Source organism: Erythrolamprus reginae, chromosome 4 (assembly GCF_031021105.1).
Source record: "Erythrolamprus reginae isolate rEryReg1 chromosome 4, rEryReg1.hap1, whole genome shotgun sequence".
Classification (NCBI taxonomy): Eukaryota; Metazoa; Chordata; class Lepidosauria; order Squamata; family Dipsadidae; genus Erythrolamprus; species Erythrolamprus reginae.
Window position 1 is genome coordinate 137,461,432 of NC_091953.1, and position 12,995 is coordinate 137,474,426.

Sequence of the window (12,995 nt, forward strand, 5' to 3'; positions counted from 1 at the left end):
GTGTACATAAAAGAAAATATAGATTTGTCAAGAATCATGTGGTCCATGGGGTCAAATAACCAATGAAGAAACAATATTGATAAAAAGATCTTAAGGATACAAGCAACACGTTACAGCCATGCAGTCATAAGTGGGAGGAAATGGGTGATAGGGATGATGAGAAAAAACTAGTAGTAATAGTAGTGCAAACTTAGTAAATAGTTTGACAGTGTTGAGGGAATTATTTGTTTAGCAGAGTGATGGCATTCAGGGGGGAAACTGTTCTTGTGTCTAGTTGTCTTGGTGTGCAGTGCTCGGGAGCGGTGTTTTGAGGGTAGGAGTTGAAACAGTTTATGTCCAGGATGTGAGTAAATATACGGCTCAAAAAAAAAAAAGTGAAACTCAAAGAACCCATCCTAGATCTGAATGAATGAAATATTCTCATGGAATACTTTGTTCTGCACAAGGTTGAATGTGCACAACAGCAGGTGAAATTGATGGTCAACCAGTGTTGCTTCCTAAGTGGACAGTTTGATTTCATACACGTTTGATTTACATGGAGTTATATTTTATTTTATTTATTTATTTATTTTGTCAAATACACAATGAAGGTTATAGAGGATATAGCAGAGAAGAAATATGAGATATTTCTTCTATAGGACCGGGGTACGGAAGGCACTCTGGTGCACTTATGTACGCCCCTTACTGACCTCTTGGGAATCTGGAGAGGTCAACCGTGGATAGTCTAAGGGTAAAATGTTGGGGGTTAGGGGATGATACTACGGATTCCGGTAATGAATTCCATGCTTCGACATCCCGATTACTGAAGTCATATTTTTTACAGTCAAGTTTGGAGCGGTTCATATTAAGCTTGAATCTGTTGTGTGCTCTTGTGTTGTTCTGGTTGAAGCTGAAGTAGTCTTTGACAGGCAGGACGTTGCAGCATATGATCTTGTGGGCAATATTTAGATCTTGTTTTAGGTGTCTTAGTTCTAGGCTTTCTAGGCCCAGGATTGAAAGTCTAGTCTCGTAGGGTCTTCTGTTTCGAGTGGAGGAGTGAAGGGCTCTTCTGGTGAAGTATCTTTGAACATTTTCAAGGATGTTAATGTCTGAGATGCGATATGGGTTCCAGACAGATGAGCTGTATTCGAGGATGGGTCTGGCGAAAGTTTTTTAAGCTTTGGTAAGCAGTGTGAGATTTCCAGAGCAGAAGCTACGTAGGATTAGGTTTACAACTCTTGAAGCCTTCTTGGCTATGTTGTTGCAGTGGGCTTTGGCACTTAAATCTTTAGTTATTAGTATTCCGAGGTCCTTGACCGAGTGGGGATTATCTGTGATAATTTGTTTATTAAGTTTGTATTTGAAGTTCTGATTCTTTTTGCCGATGTGTAGAAGAGAGCATTTGCTGGTTGTTTAAGTGTTCCCTTTATATTTTCTGAGCAGTGTATTTCCACTGCCCTCAACGGAAGGCAGGTTGACAGCAATTGTTTTTTACTGCAGTGTTCTGCATGTGTTAATCTTGGTTTCTCTTTGCCTAGAAACGGGTTGGGTTGCAATGAAACAGAAAAGAACCGAAGGCCCCGAGGAGAGACACCGCTTTGCTGTGTTGAGCTCTCGTTTCCCGATTAACATACCGAGCACGATCAAGAGTTCAACTCTTTTTCGAAAGTATTGAAGCTTCGGCTGGAATTTCACTCAGCCCGCAGGGAACAAGCAGTCAAGGCTGCCAAAACTTGATGTCAAGCTGTAGGAAATAAGCACACACGGTCGCCCTGGCAACCAGCACCGGCGGAGGGAATTCTTGCTAGCCAAAAGCATCTGGAGAGCTATGAATGCATCAGACTGCACGGGTCAGATGCTACTCCAATTGCTTGCAAGCAATTAAAAAACACAAGAGACGTCGCCTAAAGTGTGGAGGGGTTTATTTTTTTGGGGGGGGACGCCAAAATCAGCATGAAAGGAGAACAGTTGAAAGCAAGTGGGTCACAGACAAGCAATATTCTCAAAATGTTGACAGTCTCCAAATGGGTGGACGGTGCAGTCAGGCGGTAGGGAAAGCAAGCAGAATGCTTGGCTGCTGCTGACTCTAAGGTGTGCAACAGGGTTGATATTCCTGGAGGCGTCTTTAATATGGCAAATGATTTAGCTTTGCTAGATATGTGGTCAAAGCAATGGAAACTGCAGTTTAATGTCTCTAAATGTAAAATAATGCACTTGGGGAAAAAGAGTAATCAGTCTGAGTATTGTATTGGCAGTTCTGCGTTAGCAAAAACTTCAGAAAAGAAGGATTTAGGGGTCGTGATTTCTGACAGTCTCAAAACAGGTGAACAGTGTGGTCAGGCGATAGGGAAAGCGAGTAGAATGCTTGGTTGCATAGCTGGAAATATAACAAGCAGGAAGAGGGAGATTGTGATTCCACTGTATAGAGCGCGGGTGAGACCCCATTTGGAATATACTGTGTCCAGATCTGGAGACCTCACCTACAAAAAGATATGGATAAAATTGAACGGGTCCAAAGACGGGCTACAAAAATTTTCTTTTCTTTTTCTTTTCTCTTTTATTTTAAAGGGCATTTATTATGGAAGAGGGTTTAAAGTATATATGAACATTGACATTTTTGAGAAAATTGAAACATTTTGATCTAATTAATTTGATATGTTTAAGAACAGTAACAGCCCAAAATGTATACAGTTTTTTTAAACTTTTTTTATCATTTGAGGAATTGGAATAATTATTTTTTGGTCCAGATGTTAAATCATAAGGAGGTGGCATTGGTTAATCTGTGTATACCGAAATTGCAAAAATGATACATTGTAAGTTAATTTGAAATTAATGGTATCTTTCTTTCTGTACACGTAATTGGAGAATAATTTTTTTTCAAAAAATTCATCTAAAGAGGGGCTGCAGAAAACGGTGGAAGGTCTTAAGCATAAAACCGATCAGGAAAGACTTCATGAACTCAATCTGTATAATCTGGAGGACAGAAGGGAAAGGGGGGACATGATCGAAACATTTAAATATGTTAAAGGGTTAAATAAGGTTCAGGAGGGAAGTGTTTTTAATAGGAAAGTGAACTCAAGAAAAAGGGGACACAATCTGAGGTTAGTTAGGGGAAATATCTATCTATCTATCTATCTATCTATCTATCTATCTATCTATCTATCTATCTTTCCTTCCACCCACCCACCCACCCACCCATCCATCCATCCATCCATCTATAAACAATTAGAAATATATACCGTATATATATATATATATACAGTATTATATAAATGTACACACAAACACATATATGTGTGCAAAAAAGGGGTGGGCGGGGTTACAGAATGCTCCGGCCCCGCCCTTTCCAGCAACGCGTAGCCTTGGCTCCTCCCCCCCTTTTCCTCGCCCGGGTCTTCCTATTCGTGGCCACGCCTCGTCGAACGCCGAGCAGCCCGGCTAGACAAACGTTCGGGCACCGAAGCTTTGTTTATCAGTTTTTTGACCCCGGCGAGGATCCGTCGGTCCGTCGCCGATTGCCCTCCGGGCGGCTGCCTCGGTTGGCTCTTTTGCGGCCGTTTTTTCTTTTTAAAGAGTCGCGCTCCGCCGCCGCCGCCATGAGCGACAAGGGGGAGCTGGATTTGACCGGTGCCAAGCAGAACACGGGGATGTGGCTGGTCAAGGTGAGCCTCGGGCGGCGTCCCTCCCCGGGGGAAGGAGGCCGGGGACCCTCCCCCTTTCCCCTGGGCAGGTGGGGGGCGGATACGACACTTCGTCTGCGGAACTCCCCGCCACTGGATGCAAATAAAGGTTTCCCCCCCTGCTTCCGCCCAGGAGGAGTATTGGGCTCCTGAAGGCTGACAGGTGGGCCCAGTGGAGCCTCCATGATCTGGAGCAATGTACATAAGTGCACTAGTGTGCCTTTTGTCCCCTGTCCAATTGTCTTTCCTTTATCTCATATCTCATATATATTTTCTTCCTTTCATATATATTCTCCTCTATTTTTATATCTTTTCTTTATATATATCCTCTTCTATATGTATTGTGTGTATTGGACAAAAGAAATAAATAAAAATGTGGGGTGGGGGTGTCCAAGGCTGAAAAACAAGAAGCCTTGGGTACTCCTTGCCTGGACCATTTTTGCCTGGGGTTGCATAAAAGAAAACATACACTTATCAAGAATCCTGAGGTACAACACTTAATGATTGTCATAGGGGTGAAATAAGCAATGAGGAAACAATATTAATACAAATCTTAAGGATACAAGCAACAAGTTACAGTCATAGAGTCATAAGTGGGAGGAGATGGGTGATAGGAAGAATGAGAAAAAAACTACTAGTGACAGTAGTGCAGACTTAGTGAATACTTTGACAGGGTTGAGGGAAATATTTGTTTAGTAGAGTGATGGTGTTTGGGAAAAACCTGTTCTTGTGTCTAGTTGTCTTGGTGTGCAGGGCTCTGTAGCGATGGTTTGAGGGTAGGAGTTGAAACATAAGAACCTAAGAAGAGCTGTGCTGAATCGGGCCAAAGCCCATGGAGTCCAGCCTTCTGTGTCCCGCAATGCCCCCCCCCCCCAATTATCCATGGGGATCTTGAGCAGAAGGAGAAGGCAAGACCCTCCCTTTCCCTTGATCCCCAATATATGGGATCTGAGGGAATCCTGCCCACCTCAACCAACATAGAGGCGGCACATGGACATCCCTTTCAATAATCACTGATACACTTGGCATCCTCCACGAATCTGTCTCATCCTGCCTTGAAGCTCTCCAGGCTGACAGCTGTCACGACCTCTTCTGGAAGGGAATCCCATCAACCAAGGACCCTCTGGGTGAAGAAATATCTCCCTTTATTTGTCCTCACTTTCTTACCTGTAAGTTTTAGGGAGGCCCCCCTCGTCCTAGTATTGTGTGATAAAGAAAAGGATTTTTCTCTATCCACCTTTTCTATCCCATGCATGATTTATAATTCATTAGCTACAGTCCTACATTTTTATGTTTAAAGGCCCTCTGGAATCAACTTTCCCCGGAGATTAGAACGGCCCCCACCCTCCTTGTCTTTTGCAAGTTACCTAAGACCCACCTATATCGCCAGGCATGGGGGAACTAAGACATCTCCCCCAGGCTTATTATATTTCATGTTTGATGTGTATGTGCCGTATGGTTTTTAATTGTTGAGGTTTTTATATATTTTATTATTAGATTTGTTTCATTGTTATACTGTTTTTATTTCTGTTGTGAGCCGCCCCAAGTCTTCGGAGAGGGGCGGCATACAAATCTAATAAATAATAATAATAATAATAATAATTATTATTATTATTATTATTATTATTAATGTAATGTATGGATTAATATTCATAATTATATGCACTAATTAGTATAATGGGTAAATATTTAAGTATTAAGTACAGTGATCCCTCATTTTTCACAGGGGATGTGTTCCAAGACCACCCATGAAAAACAAATTTCCGTGAAGTAGAGGAAAGATATTTTTTATGTATTTAATGAGTATTTGGACTTTTAAAACCCACCCTTGCATTAAACAGTCATTCTGTAATGCTTCTCAGCTGGAACTACATGGGATCTTCTATCGGTTTCTTTAAATAGAGTACAGTAGTACTGTAGAAGGATTTTATGAATTTTTAATGGATTTAAAATTTTCAATGGATTTAATGGATTTAAGCCCCCTTTGAAAACCCATGAAGTAGTGAATCCACAAAAGATGAACTGCGAAGTAGCGAGGGATTACTGTATTTATAACAAATTAGTCTAGAAAACTGGTTTGTGTGTGGTTTGTTTTTTTATGCATTTATTTATTTGGATTTATTCACCGTCTAACTCCCATAGGTCTCTGAGTGGCACATGCACCCAAACAAATCTTTTTTCAGAGTTTCCTCTTTTATTTTTCTTTAAGAGTTGTCCATATAGGGGAAAAAGCAAGCAGAGAGACCTCAATAAAGGTATCATTGTTTGGTTTGTAGGAAAACCAAAGTGTAAATAAAACAGGAAAAAAGCAATATATTGGCCACAAAATATCACATTGAATGTTTGAGGTTTCTGGAGCAAGAGATACAAATTGAATAAGTGGTTGTTTGGGATTCAACACTGGGAAGGATATGTATCTCATGTAGGCAAAATTAAGATTTTTCCTTCTCCCAGGATCAATTTTTTTTTAAAAAATATATTTATTAAATTTTTCCTTTTTTTTTAAAGGACATAATCATATTTACAGATGAATCTACATCGTATATACATTCCTATCGACATTGTCTTCTAATTTCTTTTAGATTTCTTGATGTTTTATTTCAATGCTTCTTTTAAGTTTCTTTTTTTTGTCCATTGGTCCCATTTTGTCCAGGTTTCATAATAGTCCGATTCTTTTCGATTATTAAGTTCCATTGTCAATCTGTCCATCTCTGCACAGTCGTATATTTTCTTGATGATCTCATTGTCTTCAGGTATTTGGCGTATATTCTATTTTTGTATTTGTTATTTGACACAACCAATTATTTATTTTTCCCCCCAGTATTTTCTTGTTTCTGGACAGGATCAATTTTTAAGATGTGGGATTAGAGTTTCTTCGGATTTTTTTCCCCAGGTGCTTTAATCCTATTATAAGATTGTCCTACCTTGTGTGATTCTGGACTGCAAGGCTGAGGAATTGCACGTTAATTCTTAGTAGTTGATGTTCGAAAGAAGACTTTCCTTCAGGACCTTCCAGGCCTCATTGGATTCATCTTGACCTTTATCTTTCAAAAGGATGCCCTTCACTGCTTTCTTCCTCCTCCTTTTTATTTATTTATTTATTCATTTGTCTAATACATAAATACATAGGAAGAAAAATAGACATGTAGTAATACAGTGGTACCTCAAGATACGAACCCCTCGTCTTACGAACAACTCGTGATACGAACCCGGGGTTCAGAAAAATTTTGCCTCTTCTTACGAACTTTTTTCGAGTTACGAACCGGTGTTCGGAGACTGCTGGGAAGCCGCGCGGCTGTTTTAAAAGGTGACAGCCAGGCGGCGGGGCTTCCCAGAAGCCTCCCGAACGCCGGTTCGTAACTCGAACAAAGTTCGCAAGAAGAGGCAAAAATTTTCTGAACCCTGGGTTCGGTTCGGGAGGTTGCTGGGAAGCCCCCCAGCCCGGCTGTCACCTTTTAAAACAGCCATGCCGCTTCCCAGCTGTCTCCCGAAGCCGAACGTGGAAGTTCGGCTTTAGCGTTCGGCTTCAGGAGACAGCTGGGAAGCGGCGCGGCTGTTTTAAAAGGTCGCAGCCAGCCTGGGGGGCTTGCCAGCACCCCCCCGAACCCCAAACCCGGGTTCGGGGGGGGGGTGCTGGGAAGCCCTCCAGGCCGGCTGTCACCTTTTAAAACAGCCGCGCAGCTTCCCAGCAGTCGCCGAAAGCCGTTTTTTTGCGGGGGGTTTTTTGGTTGCACGGATTAATTGACTTTACATTGTTTCCTATGGGAAACAATGTTTCGTCTTACGAACCTTTCGTCTTACGAACCTCCTCCTTGCACCAATTAAGTTCGTATCATGAGGTATTACTGTATATATAAGGGTAAAAGTGAACTTATAGGAGAGGATATATGAAAGGAAGAAAATATATATGATAAGTGAGAGAAAGGAAAGACAATTGGACAGGGGACGAAAGGCACTCCAGTGCACTTATGTACGCCCCTTACTGGCCTCTTAGGAACCTGGAGAGGTCAATCGTGGAGAGTCTAAGGGAGAAATGTTGGGGGTTGGGGGTTGACACAATTGAGTCTGGTAATGAGTTCCATGCTTCGATAACTCAATTGTTGAAATCATATTTTTTACAGTCATGTTTGCAGCGGTTTGTATTAAGTTTGAATCTGTTGCGTGCTCTTGTGTTGTTGCAGTTGAAGCTGAAGTAATCATTGACCGGTAGGACATTGCAGCATATGATCTTGTGGGCAATACTCAAATCGTGTTTTAGGCGCCGTAGTTCTAGGCTTTCTAGGCACAGGATTGTTAGTCTATTTTCGTAGGGTCTTCTGTTTCGAGTGGAGGAGTGAAGGGCTCTTCTGGTGAAATATCTTTGGACATTTTCAAGGGTGTTGATGTCTGAGATGTGGTATGGGTTCCAGACAGATGAGCAGTAGTCTAGGATGGGTCTGGCAAAAGTTTTGAGTATCTTTTACTCAGCAATCAAGAGGAAGGAAGCAAGCATGAAAAAAACTTGCAGCAGAAGATGGCAAATACAGCAGTGAGTAGCCTCTTTGTCTCCACTACCAACCTTGTGTAAAGCTGCTGGATTGAGTTTCTATCATGATATGGTTAACATGGAATGGAATGGAATCAATTAGAATAGTATAGGATAGAATAGAATAGAATAGAATCTTTATTGAGAATAGAATGGGATGGAATGGAATGGAATAGAATTCTTTATTGGCCAAGTGTGATTGGACACACAAGGAATTTGTCTTTCGTTTATATGCTCTCAGTGTACATCAAAGAAAAGAGACATTTGTCAAGAATCATGAGGTGCAACACTTAATGATTGTCATAGGGGTCAAATAAGCAATCAGGAAACAATCAATATTAATAAAAACCTTAAGGATACAAGCAACAAGTTACAGTCATACAGTCACAAGTGGAAGGAGGTGGGTGAGAGGAATGGTGAGAAAAAACTAGAAGTAATAGTAGTATAGATTTAGTGAATAGTTTGACACTGCTGAGGGACTTATTTGTTTAGCAGAGTGAGGGCGTTCAGGAATTAATTGTTCTTTTGTCTAGTTGTCTTGGTGTGCGGTGCTCTACAGTGACGTTTTGAGTGTAGGAGTTGAAACAATGTATTATACTTAATAAAATTTGAACAGGTCAAAATTACAAAGGTCTGAGAATTAGAAGATTGGTTTTTTATGACTGAGATAATCCTTGGAGGCCAACACCTCTTTCTAAGCTCCCAATGTCTTCTTTGGCAAGATGATCTTAGCCTAGGTGGACACGAGTTACCCAAACTGTCATAGCATTGATGATGTTACCTAGTTGGTAATGGAATGTCTACAAGCTCACAGAACACTAAAGACCCCTTTAGTCTGTGGAGAGGGGCGGCATTTAAATCTAATAAATTATTATTATTATTATTATTATTATTATTATTATTATTATTATTATTATTTCAACCTTAAGCTACAAATGTTCTCTTTTATTAGGTGGACATACTACTTGTTATGTTTCTAAGACCACCACCACCAACAACAACAACAACAGAGTTGGAAGGGACTTTGGAGGTCCTCTAGTCTAGTCCAACCCCCTGCTCAAGCAGGAAACCCTACACCCCTTCAGACAACTGGTTATCCAACCTTTTCTTAAAAACTTCCAGTGTTGGGGCATTCACAACTTCTGGAGGCAAACTGTTCCATTGATCAATCATTCTGACTGTCAAGAACTTTCTCCTTAGTTCTAAGTTGCTTCTCTCCTTGCTTAGTTTCCACCCATTGCTTCTTGTTCTACCATCAGGTGCTTTGGAGAATAGCTTGACTCCTTCTTCTTTGTGGCAACCCCTGAGAGATTGGAACACTGTGAACATGTCATCTCTGGTCCTTCTTCTCATTACCCAGTTCCCGCAACCATTCTTCGTATGAATATATTATAGTGTGGCTTGCGATGTGTATTGATTTTATTCAACTATGTTAATTGCAATTTCAGTTTTAATCTTATCAGAGGTGGGGAGGGCTCCACCTATTCCCCAAAGGTCCTTTCAAACTCCATTATTCTTGTTCTAGTCGGATTTTTTTGCTCGGAAGATTTCTCTCCTTTTATCTTCTTCGACTCCTTTTGTTTTCAAGTTGCTTGGGTTTTTTTGATGGATTGTTTGATTGGTTTTGGCAAGCCGTTAATTTATCACCAACTTCTGCACCGGAAAACCTGTTTACGTGTGGTTCTGGACTCCCTGAAGAGCCATGCAGATGAATCATACGGGTGACAGTTTTATAACATTCCGCTTGGTACAATTCAGTTTGAGATTCTGCAACAAGGGAGCTACTAAATTATTATACAGCTGTGTGTTTGTGTGTGGGGGGGAAACAGAAGTTGTTTCTTTTTTCTTTAACAACCATCAAGAGCTTCCTCTCCTGTCAGTTTATAGCAGAAGGTTTTTCTAGTCGATGCTTCCATTCCTTAACTGTTTTTTGTCTCCTCCAAAATATGGGGGAAAAATACCTTATTTTCGTTATTATTACTCTACAGGTAGTATCTGAATTTTGATCAGGTGAGTGCAAGGATGCTGCAATGGTTATAAGTATGGAAAAACGGTCATAAGTCACTTTTTTATTTAATATTTTTATGGATTTTAAAAAAATATGAACACACACAACATAAAACTCGCCCCGAGTCTTTGGAGAGGGGCGGCATGCATCTAATAAATAATAATAATAATAATAATAATAATAATAATAATTATTATTATTATTATTATTATTATGCTGCATGAATTCCAGCGACCGATTAGGTCCCACAGAGTTGGACTTCTCCGGGTCCCGTCGACTAAACAATGTCGTCTGGCGGGTCCCAAGGGAAGAGCCTTCTCTGTGGTGGCCCCAACCCTCTGGAACCAGCTCCCCCCGGAGATTACAATTGTCCCCACCCTCCTTGCCTTCCGTAAACTCCTTAAAACTCACCTCTGCCGTCAGGCATGGGGGAATTGAGGCATTCCCCCTCCCTTCCCCGGGCCTATATAATTTATGTATGGTGTGTCTGTGTGTATGTCTGGTTTAATAATGGTTTTTTAAAAATGTTTTTTACATTTATAGATTTGTTATGAATTGTCTTATTGTATGCTGTGAGCCGCCCCAACTCTATGGAGAGGGACAGCATACAAATCTAAATAATAATAATAATAATAATAATAATAATAATAATAATAATAATAATAATATAAAACAGGTGCTCTGTGAGTAGTGCCCACCACCAGACAAGCATTCACACCCCACCACCAAATTGCAGGTGTTTCTTGTATATACCATTCTAACTCAAGAGCAAAATATCTATTTACATATTATAACGTGATTCCAGTTTATTCCTTGTAGCTTGGTCTCGGATTCTATTAGCCATATATCGTCTTACTTTGTCCCATCGTCCCATCAGTTGTCGCTAGTCACTTTCATTAACCGAATTCATCCTTTTATCCATAATCTCAAAAATTGAATGTGGTCCACCATATACCGGTACCAATTTTGCATTGTCCATTTTGTCGCATCCTTTGAACCCAAGACTATTACCGCCTGAGCGCTTTCTATCGCTTCTTGTTTTATTTCTCTAAATTCTCCCATCGCATTGCTTTTGACTAATACACTATAGTGGAGAATATAAGGAAAACTAAGAATACAAGGGTTAGGGAAATGAGAAGGAAAATACTACATAAGTGGTATTACACACCCGTTCAACTTGCATATTTTCAGCAGAATGTTAAGGGCATTTGTTGGCATGGGTGCCAAGATAAAGGGGTGTTTATGCATATGGTTTGGGAATGCCTGGTAGTGCAGAAGTTTTGGCAAAAGGTGCAAGAGGATATTAATAGGATGTTAAATATACAATGGATAATTACTAAGGAAATGGCAGTACAGTATTTTTCATCTCTTGCACATCTACTTGTATTTCACTCTGCCACCATTTAGTCAATCCTTGGATCACATCCCCATCTGACTGTACTAACATCTTATATATATTACTTGCTTGTGCCTTGGTACCCTCACTTTTTACTCTTATTATTTTCTTCAACTCTATCTCCTCCCTAAATAGTTCTTCTTTCATTCAGATGCCATTGTAACTAAACCAATTGTTGTAAATCGAGTGTAGCAACGTGCTGTTTTGGGGGATCTTGAGTAATGCAGCTAGAGAATTGGATTTGTGCTGTTATTCATTCCATTTTTCTTGCCTGACTTGTGTTAGCAGTCAGCCTCTTGCTATAAAAATTCCTAGTGCAAGAGGAGAGACACTAATACTGCCTTACAAGCAAGAGCAGAAATCAATGATAACTTAATACAGCAGCCAGTCATTCTGCTTTATTTGCCCCAATGAAGACAGCGTGCTTTATAAACTTGCTGGAGAAAAGAGGATCGTGTTAAGAGTGAATTAATCCTATTATTATATTTCACAGCTGCTGTCTGAACTCTTGCCTTCCCTGGCTGGCTACTACCAGGAATCTGATTTCTCTAAAAATGTCTTAGCACCCTGTGGCATTCGGTTAACTTTGTCGAGGCCATGAAGCGAAGCAAGGAAGAGAAACGTGTTGGAAATATTATGGGAATATACATTGCTCCAAAAAAATAAAGGGAGCCCTCAAAGAACCCACCCTAGATCTGAATGAATGAAATATTCTCATTGAATACTTTGTTCTGTGCAAAGTTGAATGTGCACAACAGCAGGTGACATTGACTGTCAATCAGTGTTGCTTCCCAAGTGGACAATTTGATTTACTTGGAGTTATATTGTTTCGTTTAAGTGTTCCTTTTATTTTTATTTTTTTGAGCAGTATATATTTATGGGAATATTATGAATGTTGGAAGTGTAAGAGTAAAGAAGGACATGTGTGGATTCACCTCCCTTTATTTATTTATTTATTTATTTATTTATCTATTTATTTATTTATTTATTTATCTATCTATTTATTTATTTATTAGATTTGTATGCCACCCCTGTCTGTAGACTCGGGACGGCTCACAACACAATTAAACAGTTCATAACAAATCTAATAATTTAAAATTTAAAATATTTTTAAAAACCCATTATTAAGCAGACATACGTACGAATCCCAGCAACCGATTAAGTCATACAGAGTGGGCCTTCTCCGGGTCCCGTCAACTAAACAATGCTGTTTGGCGGGACCCAGGGGAAGAGCCTTCTCTGTGGCGGCCCCGACCCTCTGGAACCAGCTCCCCCCAGAGATTAGAACTGCCCCCACCCTCCTCGCCTTTCGTAAACTCCTTAAAACCCACCTTTGCTGTCAAGCATGGGGGAATTGAAACATCTCCCCCGGGCCTATACAGTTTATGTATGGTATGCTTGTGTGTA

General features: G+C 40.4%; 1 protein-coding gene across 1 annotated transcript in view; it reads left to right on the plus strand.

The window, feature by feature from the left end:
• Positions 1 to 3,402: 3,402 nt before the first annotated feature.
• The window catches only part of GTF2F2 (general transcription factor IIF subunit 2), a 68,512-nt gene continuing 58,919 nt past the window's right edge, over positions 3,403 to 12,995 (plus strand). Inside the window, exon 1 of the mRNA XM_070751399.1 lies at positions 3,403 to 3,641. Coding sequence (XP_070607500.1) covers positions 3,576 to 3,641 — 66 coding nt within the window. The 5' untranslated portion in view covers positions 3,403 to 3,575. The remainder of the gene's footprint in view (positions 3,642 to 12,995) is intronic.